This window comes from Pholcus phalangioides, unplaced genomic scaffold (assembly GCF_987345545.1).
Source record: "Pholcus phalangioides strain wild (caught in Gottingen) unplaced genomic scaffold, Ppha-v1.0 ptg000013l_1, whole genome shotgun sequence".
Taxonomy (NCBI): domain Eukaryota; kingdom Metazoa; phylum Arthropoda; class Arachnida; order Araneae; family Pholcidae; genus Pholcus; species Pholcus phalangioides.
In genome coordinates, this window is record NW_028301606.1 from 37,272,532 (window position 1) to 37,291,718 (window position 19,187).

General features: G+C 37.4%; 2 protein-coding genes and 1 non-coding gene across 7 annotated transcripts in view; all 3 read right to left on the reverse strand.

Moving 5' to 3' along the window:
- The window catches only part of Zn72D (Zinc-finger protein 72D), a 46,199-nt gene extending 36,676 nt beyond the window's left edge, over positions 1-9,523 (reverse strand). For 2 of the 4 annotated variants that reach the window (XM_089241327.1, XM_089241326.1), the window contains exons 1-3: positions 9,396-9,523; positions 3,627-3,828; positions 290-374 (exon numbers count right to left, since the gene is read on the reverse strand). In XM_089241327.1, coding sequence (XP_089097453.1) covers positions 290-374; positions 3,627-3,828; positions 9,396-9,505 — 397 coding nt within the window. In that variant the 5' untranslated portion in view covers positions 9,506-9,523. Of the gene's footprint in view, positions 1-280; positions 375-3,626; positions 3,829-9,395 lie in introns of all 4 variants that reach the window. The other 2 variants (XM_089241325.1, XM_089241324.1) reach the window with 1 other exon arrangement.
- LOC149079052 (calcium homeostasis modulator protein-like) lies at positions 9,500-17,234 on the reverse strand. Of its 2 annotated transcripts, none has more exons than XM_089241329.1 (5): positions 16,887-17,201; positions 16,338-16,503; positions 15,144-15,271; positions 14,488-14,591; positions 9,500-9,580 (listed from the first exon to the last, which is right to left on the reverse strand). In XM_089241329.1, exons 1-5 carry the CDS (start codon positions 17,101-17,103, stop codon positions 9,545-9,547), a joined length of 651 nt encoding a protein of 216 aa, XP_089097455.1. In that variant the 5' UTR covers positions 17,104-17,201; the 3' UTR covers positions 9,500-9,544. The 2 variants fall into 2 exon arrangements, with proteins under 2 accessions (XP_089097455.1, XP_089097454.1); XM_089241328.1 differs by lacking the exon at positions 9,500-9,580 and adding an exon at positions 12,150-12,957 and having other exon boundaries at positions 16,887-17,234.
- On the reverse strand, positions 13,813-13,931 carry LOC149079053 (5S ribosomal RNA). The gene has a single exon (XR_016193879.1). It is a non-coding gene; the product is annotated as a 5S ribosomal RNA (ribosomal RNA).
- Positions 17,235-19,187: the final 1,953 nt, after the last annotated feature.

Here is a 19,187-nt window from a genome sequence, read left to right on the forward strand (position 1 = left end):
CTTTCATCTGGCCAACCCTATGGTATCGCGACAAAAGGAATAACGTCACCAGAAGACTGGTCAAATGTGTAAATAAAAGTTACATATAATTTTATTTGCAAGCCTTTTCCCCCATAATTAATCTTTAAAACTTAAATCACCTAAACCTCTGAGTACAACAAATAATTAAATGCAATTATGTTTTTTTCCGTTATGAAGTCAATTTACAACAGCAAAAACTGACAAATGAACTATTTAAACTATGCAAAGAAAAGAAAAAGATATAAAAAGAATTGAATACATAACAAACCACTTGGATAATGTGCCGTCTCCGTGGTAGAATATGGAACCTGAGCTTGATAATAAGTTTGCTGCGTCTTTTCATAACTTGTTTGCTGAAATTTTTTGAAAATTTAAAATAGTATACAACTTATGTCAAAACTAAATAAAATATTTAATTTTGTTGAAACTTCAGCTGCTCAGTTAAATTCTCAAAAGACAAGCTTCTAATCATGGCATAAACAGGACTTGAGAAATCCCATGGCAATCAAAAAATTAGTATTGACATCTGTAATTCTCTTAATGCAATTGCTGAATTAGAGTAAAAAATCATAAGCCTTAGTAATGCTAGTTCTGCTAAAAATCCTAGCCTTAGTAATTAGGTTATAAAGCACTGGAAAGGGAGAAACCATGAGACAAACCATGTTTACTATTTTCTACCTGAGAAATAATCACCTTTGCACTTCTATTCTCAATGTTCTACCAACAAAAAATTTCCCTTTCTATTAATAATTTTAAAAAAACCCTAGTACAAAATTTTGATTTCATGACATCTTCCAAAATGGGACAAGAGTAAGTCCATTGAAAAGGCAAAACACAAAAGCATTTAGGAAAAGTCCCCCCCCCCCCAAGGAAAAACGATTAGCTCCTACGAAATTACATTTAATTAACATCTAATTTTTTAATTGGTCAACAATGGATATTGATCAAAATTAGAAATGTAAAAAAACCCTTTTGAAAAATATTACAAGGTTTTTTTGAAGGGGCTGTGGCCATCCAAAGTGATCAGGTTTTGACACTAAAGATTGTAAGTGGCTCAAGTATTTTCACAGCCAAGAGTGACGAGAAAGAATGTGATCAGGAGATAACTGATGTACCTCAGGGCTTAACAAATTGGAAAAAAAAAAATTCAAACACCCGAAAAAATTTTTGAGCCAATTTCTGGAGCTCAGGGAAAATCGGTCAAAATTTTTAAAATAAATCTTAAAGGGCTTGGAGCCCCTAGGCACCGGAACCTAGGGGCTGAGACAATTTGAGGCCCCCTTTCCACAATAATTTCTGAAAAAAAAAAAAAAACCAATGCAATGCACCCTCACAGGGCCGCAACTAGATGCCTGGTCAGCCGGGGCAAGCACACATTTTGGCACCCCCTTGTAATGTTGAAGGAGAGATAAACGGATGAAATTTTCACACCCCCCCCCCCGGTCCGGCACACAAGACCAGCCTGCTCTCTGCCACCCTCCCTCTGTAGCATACACCCAAGTCCCATATATACAAGACAACCAAAATCTCTTTTAGCCCTCCCAATCTTTTCTTCATATATATATGTCAGTGCTTGTCCACACAAATATAAATTCAAAAGATTTTATGCTGTCCTAATACTCCAAATTATCAGAGATAAAAAAAATTAGTACCAGTGTCTATCGCCACAGCGACTTGGCATTTGTCAAGCCCTGGAGTACCATGCCCATTAAAGGGTCAAGGATAAAACATTTTAAAGATGAAAGGAACACTTCCTTGTTCAACACTATAGAATGATACATTATACTCACATACTAAAAATCAAAAATGAAGGCTACAATAAATTCTTCTCAAAAACATTAATATCTGACAAATTATTGATTTAATCTATTCAGCAAAAAATAAATTCCTTGCTAAACTACTGCAATGAAACCTGTATAAAGCAGTATGTCACAGACAGAAATAATTAACCTGTTTTATAAAACAGTCAAAAGTACACATGATAGCACTAATCACCTCAACAGGACTATTTCAATATCATTCAAGACAGGTTTACAGTTCTTCAAATATAATTAAAACTCTAGAAAGACTGGCACAATCTGATTTTTATTACTCAAATTTTTGATAAAGAAATTTCAATCTATGAAATTTTTAATATGTATAGCACATTAAACATGAAATTTCAGTACACTGTCAAAAAAAAAAAAATGCTTGCACTTGCAGCAACATTTAAAACTTTCTTGATTCTTGCAACTAGACGACTTAAAACCTGCACCTCAGTGATTCCTTAAGGTAATGCCACAGCTGAAATTTTAATGGAGGTAAATGCTATAATGAAGGTAGTCAGAGGCATGTCGTTTCTAATCAGTACATCACAGTATTTTAGAATGCCGTCTGAGTGCCTGAAAGTATCAGGTATTCAAATTTCCTTAACTTGAATAATTTTCGTAATTATCAAGTTCTTTCATTTCTTGTATAATGGCATAGCTGCCAACTATGAATTAGAATATGAAATGAATTAAAATTTAAAAAAAAGGGTTAGAGTACGGATCCAAATTACAAAAATAAATACACTCAAACCTGTTTTTGTGCGTTTTTTTTTTTTTTTTGTGAGATTTCTTATGTGCAGTATATGAAAATTTCAATCAAATTAGAACATAATTGATGAAGTTATCAATAAAAAAAAATAGTCGGTTTGATCGGCCATTTAGTGTTTTCGATTTTTGATATTTCATCACATCGTTACACTAGGCATTGGCGGATGTTTTAATACTTTCAGTGAAAATGATCTTGTCGAAATGATTCAGGATGAAACTGTAAGGAATGATGGCATTATAAATTTCGTAACAGATGTTACTGATGGGCACGAAGAACCCGATTATATGACAGCAGATAAAATCTATGCAGGACTACAACTTCACAGTAAATTAGGTAATTTTCTTGCAGTCGATGCCAATATTCTGAAAGAACTTCAAAATTACAAAAAGAGCTGCAATCTCTGGCTACCGAGACATATATAAGCGTCTAGTGAAACAATAGTCGTCGCAAAAACTGATCACAGACTACATGGTAACTGAAAAAAAGTCAACTCTAAACGAGTGCGAGGTAGTATCTTCAAGTGACGAAAGTGATTTTGAACCAGTTTACCACAATAAAATTCGCATATTGTCAGACTAAAAAGAATAATGGTTATACATTTTGAAAAGTTTTATATGTGTAAAATAAGTACATATATAAATAAAATATTTTAAAATATTCGCATGTGTATTTTCTAAATCAGATTCCAAAAGGTACGGCAAGATTCCAAGTAGCAGATAAGCCTCGTGTCTTGATTTCGTTTAAAAAAGCAATTCCTAGTTATTTCGTAAGGTTTTTAGTCATTTTCTACGTGATATTTTTTAAAACGGTCCCTATCCACCGCACAAAAACAGGTTTGAATATATAAAAGGGATATTTTCTTTAACAAGAGCAAAATTATACGGGTTTCATAATATTTTGACTTCGGTATCTCAAATTTAAATGTTCATAGAATTCACCTTTTTCTTCAACAATGCTGGTAAGGAAAAAAGTAACATACACAGAATTTAATTTCTATATACATCTTGGACACTGAACTGAAAGCTTACTTGTTGCCTCGCAGCATAAGGATAACTACTTGCATTGTGGCTAGCCGGCTGGTAAGTCTCATAAGTAGGCTGACTAGAACGTTGAGTGGCTGCAGCAGCAGTTGCAGTCTGATAAGGCTGCGCTGCATGTTGAACGGTGTAGCCAGCAGCAGCAGCAGCCGCTGTTCCCGTGGAGTAGTTAGGCTGAGCTGGTGTCGAACTCCTAGAAATATATATTATATTAATTTATATGCATGTCCACAATCCACATAATCAACAACTTATTTGAAACAGCTATAGTACAATATTCAGGACTTGTCGAATCCCCCATACTAGGTGACCATGACTATTATTGGCTTCAGCAGCAAATTTTTACACATAGAATTTATATTAAATTGGGGTGAATATAAATTTTTTGAAATTATGTCAAAGCACAGCTGTCAACTTTGGAGAGTGGGAATCAAGGAAGTTTTCACACTAATCCGAATTCCATATAAAAATGAATATAAAAAAGATGTTCATTAATATAAAAGTAAAAAAAAAATTTATTTTCACTCTTAAAAAACATGGCATTGCGCAAACCATCGCCAACTACTAGGTTGAATAACCTGCTATTACTGCTCTCAAATCAAAACTTGCCAAAAAAAAAAAAAAAAAAGTGCCATCAGGCCAGAAACATGACAAACTGACACAATGAGACATATGGTAAAAGCAAATACAAGTCATTTTGCCAACTGTGGATGTCAAAATGTAGAATCAACGCTAACTAAATGGTAAAGTTGTCTTTCTCCTAAAAATGTAATTTTATGTTTTTGAGATTGGAGGCAGTGATTACGATTTATATTACATTTGTGATGTCAGTTTGGAACAAAAAAAAACAAGTTTTTTCCTCCCGGATTCATCGGGAATAATCCCCCCCCAAAAGTTATAGAATATTCAAAAAAGTCATCAGTCAAAAGGCAAGAGATAAGAAGAATAGTGGAGATGGAACAGCAATTCGAGAGACTTGGCAGTTATGTCAAAGTGTTAAACATTTTTGGATCATTTTTCATGAAAAAATATCTGGCTTTGAAAAATTTTGCTGGAGCCCGAATTGTTTTTTTTTCTTTTTCATTTTCAAACACTGGTATAATTCCCTTCCCTTGACTATTTTTCAAAATTTCTTTTATGGGTTATTTTCTCAGAAACAACATTGTCACCTTTTATTTCTACAGGGGTTTGTTATACACAGCATTCTTAAAGCAGAATGTTTTGCATTGTTCTGAATGAACCCTTGGCTGACTGGAAATGTCATGCTATATATAAAAATCCTCCACAATAGCTGAGTTTTTTTTTCCAACCTTTTCTCAAAATTCTTCTATTGTTATACGCCCCGAATTTTGGCAAATTCTGCTTTGGGACATTTAGTCTCCCGTTTTTTTTCTATATTTTTAATTTCTAGCTTAACCTTTTAAATTAACATAGTCCTTTTAGTTTTTCCTTTCTATTGCTATAGTATAAGGTATGTTGGCACTTTTCTTCCAGGTTTGCAACTTCCTTCTGTCCAATATCATATCCCATATTTTCAGGCTTCTAGATTTTTTTACTACTACTGTGGTTATCATCTGAAAGTGATATCAAACCCCCCCCCCCCCAAGGTATCTAGGAAAGACCACATTTTAATAGCTGTTAACATTTTAGCCTTTTTTGTTACTTTCATTCAGGGGTGGGAAGTGACAAAGTCCATTTCGGAGCAGCAAAATTCAAGATTCGAAGCAGTTTTGGAGCAGCAAATTGAGGATATGGAGCAACAAAATATTGGAGCAACGAAATTAACAATATTTTCATTAACCTTCACCCCTTTTCAAAATAAAACTGCACTGTCTTTTGTTATCAAACATCTTTTCAACAGCTTGTTTTTTGTTTTTGGTGTTGCACGCTTTTGACACCTTGTTTGAAAGAGTGGCTGTCATAACATTTTTCGCACCAGTCTATTTAAGATGATTTTTTCTTACTGAGGGCACTATTTGCTGTCTGGAACAGCAGCCCTTCGGAACAGATGCAGTATGGTCCGCCACGACTTTGGCGACTTTTTTCTCGCGATAAGTCGCCAAGACCATCATAATGCTTCTCTGGGTTGCCGTATTTTTTAACACTTTTCCGGTTTCGTTGGGTGATACTAGATGGCGCTAGCTTCAACAAACAGGATTTTTCTTTTGTTCACCGCGTTTTTTCAAAAATTCTAAGCAGCCGTTGTTCCATTTCCAGCGCGTCTCTCTCTCTCTCTCTCATTATTATTCCTCCCTTCTGTAGCTCTAGTTATTTGGATTATCTACTGCTCAGGTTGTATCATACCATTTTATTATTTCGTTGTATTTATTAGTTATTCATCCATTGCCATGCCTTCTGTTTTATCGGTTTATTATTTAAAATGAACCTACAGAATTTTTCATGCCCGGACCCGTTTACTTAAAGAAAAGGGTCCGGGTTTTAATTTTAATGCATAAATATTTATTTATTCAACATGCCCGGATCCGTTTATTAAAAAAAAAGGGTCCGGGTTTTAGTTTTAATGCATAGAATATTTATTTATTTATTCAACATGCCCGGATCCGTTTATTTAAAAAAAAGGGTCCGGGTTTTAGTTTTAATGCATGGAATATTTATGCCCGGAATTCCTTATGCCCCGATCTTTTTATTATTAAAAAAATGGGCCAGGTGTAATTTTTTTTTAACTGATATTTTTTTATATTTTTATGCTTGGTGGTTTCTATTATGTTTTGCACGCTTTTTTTTCGGCGTCCGTAGTGTCTGACGGCCTTGGCGACTCTTCGTCGGGCCATCAGACATGTGTGGCGCCAAATAATCGCCAAGTGGCGGACCATACGACAGCTGTTCCCAGCCCTTCAAATGGGCTAAACATTTTCTAGTCTTTATAGATATTATAAATTTTCTATATCAAGTTTTCAATTTGTTTATACTCAGAAATTGCTGCAAAATGGGAGAAAATTTCGGAAGAATCAACACGATGGTTAGCGATTCAGCACTCATTATTTGGCGATTTGACACCTATTATTCCGCAACATTGGCGATTTAACGCTCGTTATTCGGCGACATCGACAATTTAACGCTTGTTATTCGGCAAAGTTTCTAAATTAGCAATCATAATTCGGCGGACAAGCTCTTTTCCTTCCCGGGATATTTTTTTTCACGAAACATCGGGATTTGACGCAATGACGATCGACTACATTAAATTCTGCTGCTTCCAGTGGCGACTTTTTTTTTGAAAACAGAAACTGACTCGCATTTGCGCTTTAAAGCTGAAAGACCATTGCGAACCATCTTCAGCTGCACGATCATGGATATTATTGGGGTTCCGCGATGGGGTTCGGCCCAATAGTTTAAATACGGCGATAGTTGAAGTACAGTGGAATAAAACACGCTCTTTTTGGAAAGAATCGTTTCGCGGCAAGCAGGAACAAAAATTTTTCGACGCCCTTTCCGAAATTCCGGGCATACTGAAGCAAAATTAGCTATTTGGCGCAGAAAAATACGAAAATACCCTATTGGAGCAGGATGGCGCAAGATGTTAATTTTGGCACAGAGTTCCCACCCGTTTCATTTTTACCAGTATTGTACATACCATTTTTTCAGCATCTACACTTTTTCCTGTTGACATATGCGGAACAGCTTCAGTATAAGGGACACGCCAACTTAGCGACGTCTTTACGAAGATAAGTCGCCAGCGCTGACGCGCTGTTCTGCTGGGTTGTCAGTGTTCTAAAATATTCTTTGTTAAAAAAGATGGTGCTGGATGTTTTTCTGTGTTCCTAGCGAGTCTTTTGAAATTTTCAAACGGGTCTTCTCCCTCTGCATTCTTTCTTTTCTTCTAAATGACGTCACCTTATAGCCGTGGCGTTTTGAATGATTTGAAAAACCGTTAGGAGATTATATATACAGAAGGAAGAGAAAATGATCTAAGGCAACGTGTGGTTCGGATTTAATTATTGGATATCTCAGGTTGTATACCTTTAATGTTTTCCAATATTTATTCTTTTCTGCATACAGGATGCCCCGTATCCTTTTTTTTTCATTAAAAAGAATCGGGATTCTGGTAAGAGTCCAGGTTTTAATTTATATATAATACATAGAATATATTTATTTATACAAGATGCAGGACCGTTGTTTATTTAATAGTAGATACCTTATGTTGTTTTGATGATTAGTCTTAGTGATATTTTTATTATAATTATGCTTGTTGGTTTTAGCATTTTTATGCTTGCTTGAGCGTCAATAGCATCCCACAGCATCATATCATTTATTAACGGACCCAGAAATCTCCAGATCTTATTTATGTTTCCATTTCTGTTGTGTTTCATGATATTTTTCATATTGTTTTCTATGCTGGCGATTTTTTCTGTGCCCGTAATGTGTCTAACGGCCCTGGCGACTTTTGATGGGATCTGCAAAAAAGTCACCAAAAATTACCAAGCTGCCCCGTTATACCGAACCTGTTCTGACATCTGAAAACAACTCAATTCCACTCTTGGGGATTATAATATAGTTGTTCCCATCCATAGTATTTCTTGGCGATATCTTCCCAGGGGTCTGTTTAGACTTTTTTGTAAGGTCCCATTTTTTTGTGAAAAGTTAATTTTGCGAAAAATAAGTTTTTTTGTGATATGATATATTTCACAAAATTAAATTGTAAATTTCATTTTGTGAAGGGTCTGAAAAGACCTAAACTTAAACTGTACAGACCACTGCTTTGCTCAGCACAAGTCCCACAATACATGACTCCATTTTCCTCTTAGCAACTTCTTGTCATGCTTTAGGAGGTTTCTCCCGCCAGGGGAAAATATGATTGATACATAGTCGAATAGCAGTATACCTGTTTACGATGATGAAACCTACGATGCTGGTGATAAAAATTGTAAATGTCACAGAATAGACAGGGATAGCAAGTTGGCTTGAGATATACAATGCACAATGAAAAACGTTTAAAAAGCCAAAGCGCCAATGTAATCGGTTGACAAAAAAAAATTGCCAAACTCGCCACAACTCTACTTAACGAATCTTACCCATACTTTTGGTTTTCAATACGGTTTAAAATAGTGTTTACGAAAGTGGACTGGGTCCAATAGAAACTACAGGTAAAACATCCTATAGGGCGACTTCATTGGGGGGGGGGGGGAATTAGGAAACACTTTCGGAAGGGGGGGGGGCAACAGAACAAAGTTCGGGAAAAAGACACATTTATTCCCAATTTCGGTCGCCGTAGAGTTCTTGCCCTGCATGGGTGAGAAAAAAGTGGTTCATCCTCACAATCCTTATAAACCCTACAATGAAAGCTTGCGATACATTTCACGTGATTTGTCAACAATGGCACATAAATGAGAATTGCATCGAATTAACGATATCGCGCTCAATAATCACTTTGAGTAGGGTGAAACTCGCAACTGTTCCGCAATATCGCTTTGAAGGACGAATGCGACATAGGCCTACCATATATACAAATGGCTTAGCCCATTATTTGGCCCATGCATACAGAATAGCAATATCCCGTTATGTTTCCAATGAGAAACCATTTATATCGAATTATTTTCATCAAAACGGTACATTTTGAAACGGAAAAATCATTCTAATCACGTTATATAACCCTTGCCATTGCCGCAGCGCCATTTTGAACCGGCGATTTACAATACGCCCCAAGTCGAACACTGTATTTTCAAATAAAAGAAACTCAAAAGTTATAACTCGGCGAAAAATTGGATAAGTTATTAGGATATGATTCATAATTAAAATAATTACCCATATTGGGTTCCTCCAGTAGTAAATCCAAAATAATTATTAGCCGCCATCTCCAAATTCACATACAATGCAGATGGCGTCTTCAATCTAATCGGAAACCGACTCGTCATGGTTGTAGGTAGTTTTTTTTACTTCTACCTTCCTTTTTCTCACCTTCTGCCGCATCCATGATTTGTTTTGGATTCCTATCAATTCAGTAAATGCTGGCTATCAGATTTTGGTTGATGATAAAATATTCAAAAATTGATGGTTGTTTCAATACTATGATTTAAAATTCTTTTGCTTTTACGGAAGTTCGATTTTTTTTTTCTTTGCCAATTTTAAGCACGTAATAACCTAGGTTGCCATCTGTTGAGTAATTTTTAAAGTTACTAATAAGGGTATCACCTTATAGCTAAACTTGACTATATCTTATTGACATGGATGCGGGACTTTAAGATGGTCAAAAATGGAAATTGTCAATTATCACTGATGGGCGTGAAGAAAACATTGGGGTGGGGGGGGGGGAGGAGTGAAAGTTGTCAGTCATTCCATGTATACGCGACTCAAGCGCGTACGCACGAGGCAGGGGAAATGTGTTGCATTGTACATTCATCTATTATTGGGAAAGGGGACTGAAATAGCCTCAGCACCCCAATAAATTTTGTGAGAGAAGCTGCCTAGGCGGAGATAGACTTGGAAGTCTGGGGGCCACGATGATGATGATGTCAATTCATATATGTATGTATACATTAGATCAGTCAATTTCACCTTCGGTGCCCCCTCCCGTATCTCCTCCCACGGGAAGCTGAAACCTTCCCCCCCCCCCTCACTCATGGGAGCTAAACTTGACGCAGGGCCGCAACTAGACACTTGCAGTGCCGTCTTAAAGCATGGGCCCACCTGGGCACGGTCCGGGGGCCTCAAAAAAAGAGAAGCCTCACAAAAATGAGGATTTGGTTGAAATTTTCTAGAATTTATCTCCAAAAACCAATTGACCCGGCAGCCCACGATGCTCTTAAGACGACCCTGGACACTTGGTCACCCGAGGCAATCCCTTGGTCACCTTTGTATTGTTGAAAGAAGGGTGAATTGTGGCCCCTTCTGGTCCAGCGCCAGGGTAAAAGACCCAGTTGCGGCCCTGACTGCACGAGCAAATCGGTAAAGTAAAACTTGCATGGGGGCCCCTCACTTCCTGAAGCAGGCTAGAATGTTTAGCCCCCCCCACCCCGAATAGATAATTTATTGCCTGAAAAAAATGATGAGAATGGCCCTAAGGTTGAAGACATGGCCTTCCCAAGGACGCACAGACCAACCATGGCCCAGGGCCGCCTTAAGAGAACCATAAGCGCTGGGCCAAGGGATTTTTCTGAGGCCCTCTCTACCAAGCAAATTTACATGCATACTCCTCGAAAATTTCAACTATATTTCATTTTTGTGAGGGCCCCTCTGCCCTTGACACCCCCTGGCAGTGTCCGGTAATAAGGGTGAATTAAGACGATACTGCCATGACCCTAGCTCTGTCCCACCCTCACAAGGGCAGGGCTGACATGGCTGTAACCCTCTGGTCCCAGGACGATTCTTCTTTTTTTTTTTTCACTCTATAAATTAACTATCGACGATGAGCCCGCCAATGATTCCAGACTAGGTGTCGGGCTGCAGCATGCTGTGGGGGGATGACTGGAGCCCCGTCAGCCCCACTCTTGTGAGAGCCATGGAAACTCATCGTGTTGGAATTAAAAAAAAAATTAAAATAACATAATATTATAAAAAAAAATTATCCGAATGTGATGATTCCAACGATATTTCTCTGATTGTTGTAGCTCGCGTAGCACTGCTCACTTTCATTGTCGTCCGAGCAGTCGGTGGTCGGGACGGATGTAGGCCTATGACTTCGCCGCCTTTGCTTTTTTTTTGTTCCAGTTTGATTGTTTGATATTGACCACCAAAATTGCAGAACTAAAATTTTCACCCCAGGTTATAGCCTGCTCAGTCTCTCTCCCCCCTTCCGTGTGATTACGTCTCTGGGGGAAGGGGGGGGGATGGGCAATGAAGTTGAACCGTAACCCGCTTCGCTCTTAATATAAATACTCGGTTGAACATAGTAACTTAAATCGTGCCAAAATAAATATGACAATCTTAACCGAATGAGCCCGGCCACGTTCTGGATACAGGATATCAGTACGATAATTTTCGAAAACTGGTATGAAAAATAGCAGTGAGCTAAATAGGGCCGAACATAGGCGTACGCAGAATTTTCTCAAGGGGGGGGGGTTCAATTTTTTTTCTTCTCGGGGGGTAAAGCAAAATAACGCTATAATCTCGACTTGGGGGGGGGGGGTTACAACCCCAAAAAACCCCCCTGCAAGCCAATGGGGCCGAACATCACTTTGCCCGAGGCTCAATCAGGCCCTCATTTGGGGGGGTCGGGGGGGACCGCTGCCCCCTCCCCGGAATTTGAAAATACACTAAAAATGATATATATATATATTGAGTACATGTTCTTTGCCGCCCCCCCCCCCCGGAAAAAGTTGAAATGACTTCCCTGGGCTCAATACCTAAGCAAGAAGAGGGGGGTGGGTTCTGGGTGTCCAGTCTCCCTTCCGAAGTAAGAAAATGACTGATATACAGTATACGGCAGTGGTTTTCAATCTTTTTTCATTCACGGCGCCCTTGCCCTGTTCATGGTTTATGATGTACCGCAAATTTTATGTTTCGTAATTTATTGGTAAAGATAAGACTATATATGGTACCTTTTCTCTCTAATTTTTTTTTAATTTGCAGCTAGAAAATAATAATAAACTTCAAATGATATATATATATATATATATATACACACACACATATAAGATGTCAAATATCGCAGTTCATTACTCACTTTCTCTCCTCAGAAACACTACAGATTAATTTCTCATTTCTGTTCATAATTATTTATCAAGAATTATTATTATCATTTTCAGTAAAACCTCTCTTGCGGACCCCGGTGAGGCAAAAAAAAAAACTCTGTAAAAGACGTGTGTCCGTTAATTAGGGGTTTGAAATGCATACTTTTATTATACAAGAGAAAATTATTACTTGTCCGTAAAAAAGGCTTGACCACATCTCAGAATTGTCCATTAAGAGGGGTTTTACTGTATTATTATTATTAAGAATTTCAGAAAGAACTTATCGATGTTATGAGAAGGCGCCCATAGTTAGAATTATTGAGAAATGCATAATAGAAAAAACACCATTCCTCAAAACGTTGCTGCGTAAAGCTGAAATTCTTAGCAAAAAAAAAAAAAAATTACAACGAGCTATCATTTATTAGTTCGTTATTTTCGTCAATCATCGGTATTTCTTCCGATACCAGATTCAGTTCGATGCCACGTGGCCCAGCATTTATAGCTGACATCTTTCGCTGATGCTGTTTGACCCAGCGGTGCAGTGGCGTGTAAGGAAAATCGCATTCATCTCTATCGCTGCTGTCACATTCCACGCTCTGGAGAGGCGCCATTGAGACTTCATCCCAGTCGTTCTTATTAAGTTTATGGTTTTCAAGAAATTGGTCTACATTAGCTTTAGCCAACTCAGATGCTCTTTCCTATAAACAAGGGGGGGGGGGAAGAAATACGTTATTGTACGTAGGAGAATTCTCAGAGGATGTTCCAATTTCAGTTAGCACCGCGAAATAGGAGAAAATGATAGATTGTTCAAACAATTTTTTCATAAACCGAAACAATTTCGAATTCTGTTCTGAACCGAAAACATTTTTTTTAACTGTTTCAAGAAGTAGTACCTGAAGTCTTTTCAACAAAATACTCTTTTTTTTATTTTCTAAACTAATTATTATCCCTCTTATTCATAGAAAGAAATCGAACTTATATATTACAGTCACCTTAACAAATTCAGATGTACGAGGGCCTAATCATTTTTTGGGGCTCTTTGAGTCTGGCTCATGAATTGATAATCTTTTATATGCCCTGTAATAAACATTTTAAATAGTTATGATGCCCGTGTTGGTCCCACCCATGAAGATACCGCTGCCTATTATTTATTTTTCCATTTGTTATTCGGATATTCAAGTGTTTTCGATTCGATGTAATATTTTAGCAGATTTGCAACCTTTCCCAATTCATCAATCTTTCTTTCAAACCGTGCACAACTCAGGTCTATCACTATTTATGGTCGATTTACTACTTAGTGAGTGGTGCCGGAGGTGTAACTGTGTGTGTGCCTAACAGTCTGAGTGCATATATAGTGTTGTGTTTGATTTTTCAGTGCTGCCATCTATATTTCAGAAGGGAAGTGAGTGATGTGTTATGACTGAATTACATTTGTGCTCTTTGTAGGTCTGTTGCTCTCTGTGGCGAGGCTTTTTAAAGGGGAGATCGGCTCGCATTCACGCCTTGAAGTTGGGAACCATAGAAAACCATCTTCAACCGACCACAAAAGGTGATGCCAACAGCACGCGGTGTTCCCAGGTGGCCACCCTCCCAAGTACTAACTGTGCCCGATGCTGCTTCACTTCGGTGATCGGACGAGAACCGGTGTTTTCAGCATGGTATGGCCGTTGGCAACCCAATTCATCAAGAAAAATAATCATTCAGTCCCAGTTTCCTCATTTCTGATGTGGAAGGTGAATGGTAGCACCATAGGCGTATACTTGTATCTGGCCTATATTCCCCCCCCCCCAAACATAAGCCACCATCTTCATAGTAACCTATGGAAATATTAGGTTTGAGCTCCCCCTTCCAATAATTCTGAGCCCTCAAAATATTTCCAATAACTTTACGCCTATAGGTACGCCCTGAGCACATAAAGTACGTGGCATTTACATGCTTGAACTGGTGCGTTCACGATGCACATTCCCAACACAACTCACTTTTTTCCATCTGGTTAAAAACGGTACTTAATCACCTCCGTGGGGATAAGACAGAGATTGAGCGTGTGGTCAGTAAAGTCAATAACATAACCATATAATGAAAACAGATGGTAATAATTATTACATCTGTAAACATTATACGTATTAAGATGTATTTGCGTACACAATATTTTCATTATTATAAATATAGTCCTTTATATGCATTCGAATTATATGTTCGAAAATAAAACACGAAAAGCATTAACTGACCTGCATTCGCTCTTCCAGTATTTGTCTTTCGGTTGCTCGGTACAAAGCTAGGTAGTTGCTGTGATGGAAAGTAAGTCTGTCGGTACATCGGGCGCACAGAATAACTGGGACATATTTGTGCATGATGAAAAAAAAAAAATCGAAAATTACTAGATTATTATTATTTTATCTGGTTAAAAAGTGAATATCTACTAAAAGAAAAAAATTTTCTTCCCCCTTCTTTTCCTTCAACGACATTTTTAATTCACTTTCTTAGATAAATTCATCAGATGAAATTCAGCGCATACAGGCAAACAGCAAGAAAAGTTGAATACTATCTGAATTTTCACTTGATATTGAGATTAATTCATTTCTTTATTTCAATTGCTGTATTGCGTATTCGAATGTGTTTTGCTTGAACAGCGGATTAAATAGAAGTAAGGAATTGAATAAAATTTTATTAAATTTAATAATTAATATCAAAGAAAAAAGGCATTATACATATGCATTTCAATTACGTTATTTTGTTTTCTATTTCATGAAATTATGAGTGAGGGGACTTTAGAATTCACCAGAGAAACTTGAAAACATAAATAATACTCGGTTTTTTCCAATTGATTTGGAAGCAGTTTAAAATATCAAGATGGCAACCGTCGAAAACAAAATTCATGTCTCACCAATGAATACCGCGGCAACTAATGAGGCAAGGAACACCCAGCTTATGATCTGAGATACAGCGACCAACAACCTGTTCTCTTCAGATTTCTGGATACACGGTGCATTGGACTTGAGGCATACGTAGTAGCTGCCATAAAAACGTTTTCAAAGTATAATAAATATGGGTTCAAATACAAAGAAAAAAAAACATTGAATTAGAGGAGAGGAGAAAAAATACTCCCTTTTTTTTTTTCTTTAAATGCATTTACATGAAAGATTGATCATCTGATGTAAAAACTCGCATTCTCAAATTGCTGAAACTCTGGAGGAAATGCTGAATTCAGTTTGAGGAGTCACAGGCAGATATCGAAACAAAAAACCAAACTGCCGAAAAAATTCTTTTCTTTCAAGACACATTTCTATGAAAATTTCATCATAGGGAGCTAAATAAAAATGCTCATTAACTTTCGGCTTTTGAAAACACTAGCCACGACCTTAGAGGAAGATAGTCCACGTAATTACTAACAACGTGACAAATATCATTGCAGTGAATATCTTTTACATTTATTGTTATTATTTATCGACTGGGGTTTATTGTAAAAAAATAGAAATAAACTGGCTTCACGAGCCCATACTAATCGATTGCGAAAACTGTTTCCGTTTCTCGTGAATTCCACATCTGACACGAATCGCTATCATTTAACGAAACATTGTCCTTGATATTTTCCATTACAGTGTATCATGCACCGGATATAGCAATATTTACACGTAAATTGTGAACAAATACACATTCAATGTTCACAACAGGCAAATTTTCCAATGAAGTGGCTGGGGCGGAAATACCCATAACAAATGTGGGTGGGATGCCATTTAATTTCAAATTAGGCCTGTTAAGTTACTAGTTAATTGGAGGTGTACGTAATAATAATCTCTGTGTACTCGTAATAATATACAATGAATATTAATGGAGGGGAGAGATAAAATAGATCACTTAACTCTTAGCTGGGACCGTGCATATATATATTTCTGTACAATCAAGGTTCGACAGACAACGTTCCAGGGCTGTAGCCAGAAATTTACTCGGAGAGGAGGACAACTGGCATTTCGTGGGGGAGGGTGAAGTGATAGATCAACAGACAAAAGCATGTTATTTTCTATGTATCAGCCATTTAACGATACAGGATCTAATTCTGAGTGCTTTGTGCGGTGCATACTTGCCATCCAGAAAAGCCACAAAAATCCAAGCTGCAGGAGCCACAACTGCTCTTCCTACAATTATGACCCAGTTCCTTGAAGACCTGAGGAAGCCGTGCTTAGCCGATGGAGATCGGTGAATGCAACCATGGCAGAGCTTCCATGTCAAGCTATTGACTAGGATGCCTGTTTTACAAATAAAAATATTACATACTTTTAAGTTGTATCAAATAATCACTGGGAAAAGAATTCGAGCAAGTTTCGAAATGTTTTTTGAGATATATCATTAAATATATCCAAGTTTAATAAATTAATCATCTCGGCAGCCAACAATCCGCAAAATTTTGGCTATTGGAATCCATAAGATCGAAATCTAATGACTGATTAACTTCTGAACAACGCCTTTATATTTGTGGGGTATCTAGTGCACCCGTACCGTGTTATTCATTCGAACACACACCACCGGTGTGTGTTCGAATGAATACGTGTATTGGTGTATATAAAGTACAGAACTAATACCGTGTTATTACATAAAAAAAAGATCATGGAAGAACACAATTCAAACTTACCAACCACCAGAAGGATGAACGCTGGACCAATAAGAAAACTCAGTCCGTAAGCAAAGGCGTTAGGTTGAATGCAAGGACATTCGAACGCGGCATTTCGGAATGCCTGTTCACCGCCTAGAGTCAGAATAACCAACAAGCAATTTGCGAAGGACAAGTGGTGATCTTGTAGGAAAGTTCCAAATCTTTGAAAGATTCCACCAGTTATATTCACGCTCATTTTTCCTCAAGAATAATAAAATTTTAAAGTCATTCTTGGCTGAATTCTCGACACGTTAAAAACAAAAGTTAGTGAACCCAATAATGCTCCACGTAAACAATATACATTCAAATAGAAAACGAAATGGATGTGATTCTTCCTTCCGTTGACTCTTATGAAAGCCGATTTCCGACACGAATGCCCATGATGTGACTTCCGTTAAGTAGCTCAGACTAATTTTAGGGACACCAAGACGATTTTATTTTTAACAATTCTCCGAGATGTTGACCATCAAGTATATGCTTAAGATCATCTCTTACCAATGACCGACATCATTATAAAGATCTATCCGGTGCTAGAGCTCCTTAAAATATCCCTTCGTAGGCATATAAACTTTTCAGGCGTATTAGAATATTCTCCTTCATAGGCGCCGACATGAAAACATTGAAGGGGCTGAAAGTTGCCAGTCATCCCGTATATATGGGACTCGAACCCATACGCAGGAGGGGAGTGTTGTGTTACATTGTACACTCATAACTTATTGTGGGAGGGGGGCGCTCAGCCCCCTTATAAAATTCATTCATTGGAGCAGCACAAATTGCTTCAGTCCAAAGGTTCCAGCGCCTATGGGAACCATATCCAGAGCAAAGCGTAATATGAAGGAAACGTATTTTGTTATTGACAAAATTGGAGAGAGTGCGAGAAAGAATCTATTTTATCTCTGAAATGCATTTTAGAAATAGAAAAGCATTGGAAAAAAAGTTTTTATTTGTGATTATACCGTACTGAAAATCCCAATTAGAAAATTGTTTCCCTGTCTTGCTTGAGCCAAAAAAAGAAAATCCACGTTTCTAACTGCAATATTCACTGAGATATTTGAATTCAGAAACCCGAGAAACGTTTGAAAAGACAGAACAGCATAAACTAACCGAAAGTCGGATGTTGTAACAGCTTCTGATTTTGGGGTCCAAAACAAATACCCTCTATTTTAGCTTTCCCTCACTGAATTCGAGAAATATTTCATTCAAACGATTAAAAGCCTGACCCTCTTAAGAACTGTTAACAAAATTCTCTTCGTTTGGCAAAACTTGATATGGAGTGGAGGTGAAATGTTTGTACTCAACTGGTACTCCATAAACACTGCGAAGCCAAGGAGTAAGAAGAGCATACTATTACAGAGAGTAACTGCCACTCCTGATTGCCTCCAGTAGCATCATGCCTTCATGTTTCTCTTATGTTTACTGCACCAGGTCACAGGCGCAGAAAAGAAGTCTATTGTCATTATGCAATAATACTGCTTTGAAGCTGATTTTATTTGAATCAATAAATAAATAGTCACCCCATCTGTGGATTCTACTGAACACAAATTTCCCATCATCAGTACATTTATGTCGGAACACACACAAATAGAAAAACGGTCACATCTTGATCTAAATCTGTTTCTTCAGCTAAATAGAAGGTTCCATTTTTTCGACCTACAACTCATAATTCCCGCTTGCTTTAATTGCGAATACTTTAAATTGCCGACTAAATCATTCATGTTCTTCTATTCTATGATATGAGGTCATAATCGGGTCTGTACAGTTCAGGAGATGAACGCGTGCATCTTATGATTCACTTTCCTCTAACATTTGTAATTCAGTGATTTGTAAATTAGACTCGCTGTGGTGTAGTATGTTTGATTACAAAGAGTTTGAGTAAATAATAATCACATATTTAATTTCATAAATGTATTCCAGCGTGCAGCACGAAATAAAAAGAAAAACCTTGGAAAAATAATTAATTAATTTAAATTACATAAAAACCTTACATGTCAGCGCATTTTTATGGGCAGATTTCATTCAATACCCAAAAATACATAAGATTAAATGTATCACGTCAGGTACAAAATGGCTCTTGACCAGTGTATAATCTACGACCAAAGGACTCAATACATCACCCTCTACATTCGCGACCGCACTGGGCGTTGGTTTTGGATTCGGGACCGAAGATTTTGGTGTTGTTCTCTTTGAAATATTGTGCTCTACGCATCTCATCGTTGTGCTTCGCCCTCATATACCGCGACATTTGAAGAAAAAAGCTGGAAATTTTCAAACTTTTTCAAA

Bases quoted from the DNA above. Each gene is read 5' to 3' on its own strand.
- LOC149079052 (XM_089241328.1), bottom strand. From the start codon at position 17,103: ATGAGCGTGAATATAACTGGTGGAATCTTTCAAAGATTTGGAACTTTC. The intron at 14,592-15,143 runs GTGAGACATGAA...AATATGTCCCAG, and splicing joins AGTTGCCGCGGTATTCATTG to TTATTCTGTGCGCCCGATGT. The intron at 12,958-14,487 runs GTCAGTTAATGC...CCTTGTTTATAG, and splicing joins TACTGGAAGAGCGAATGCAG to GAAAGAGCATCTGAGTTGGC.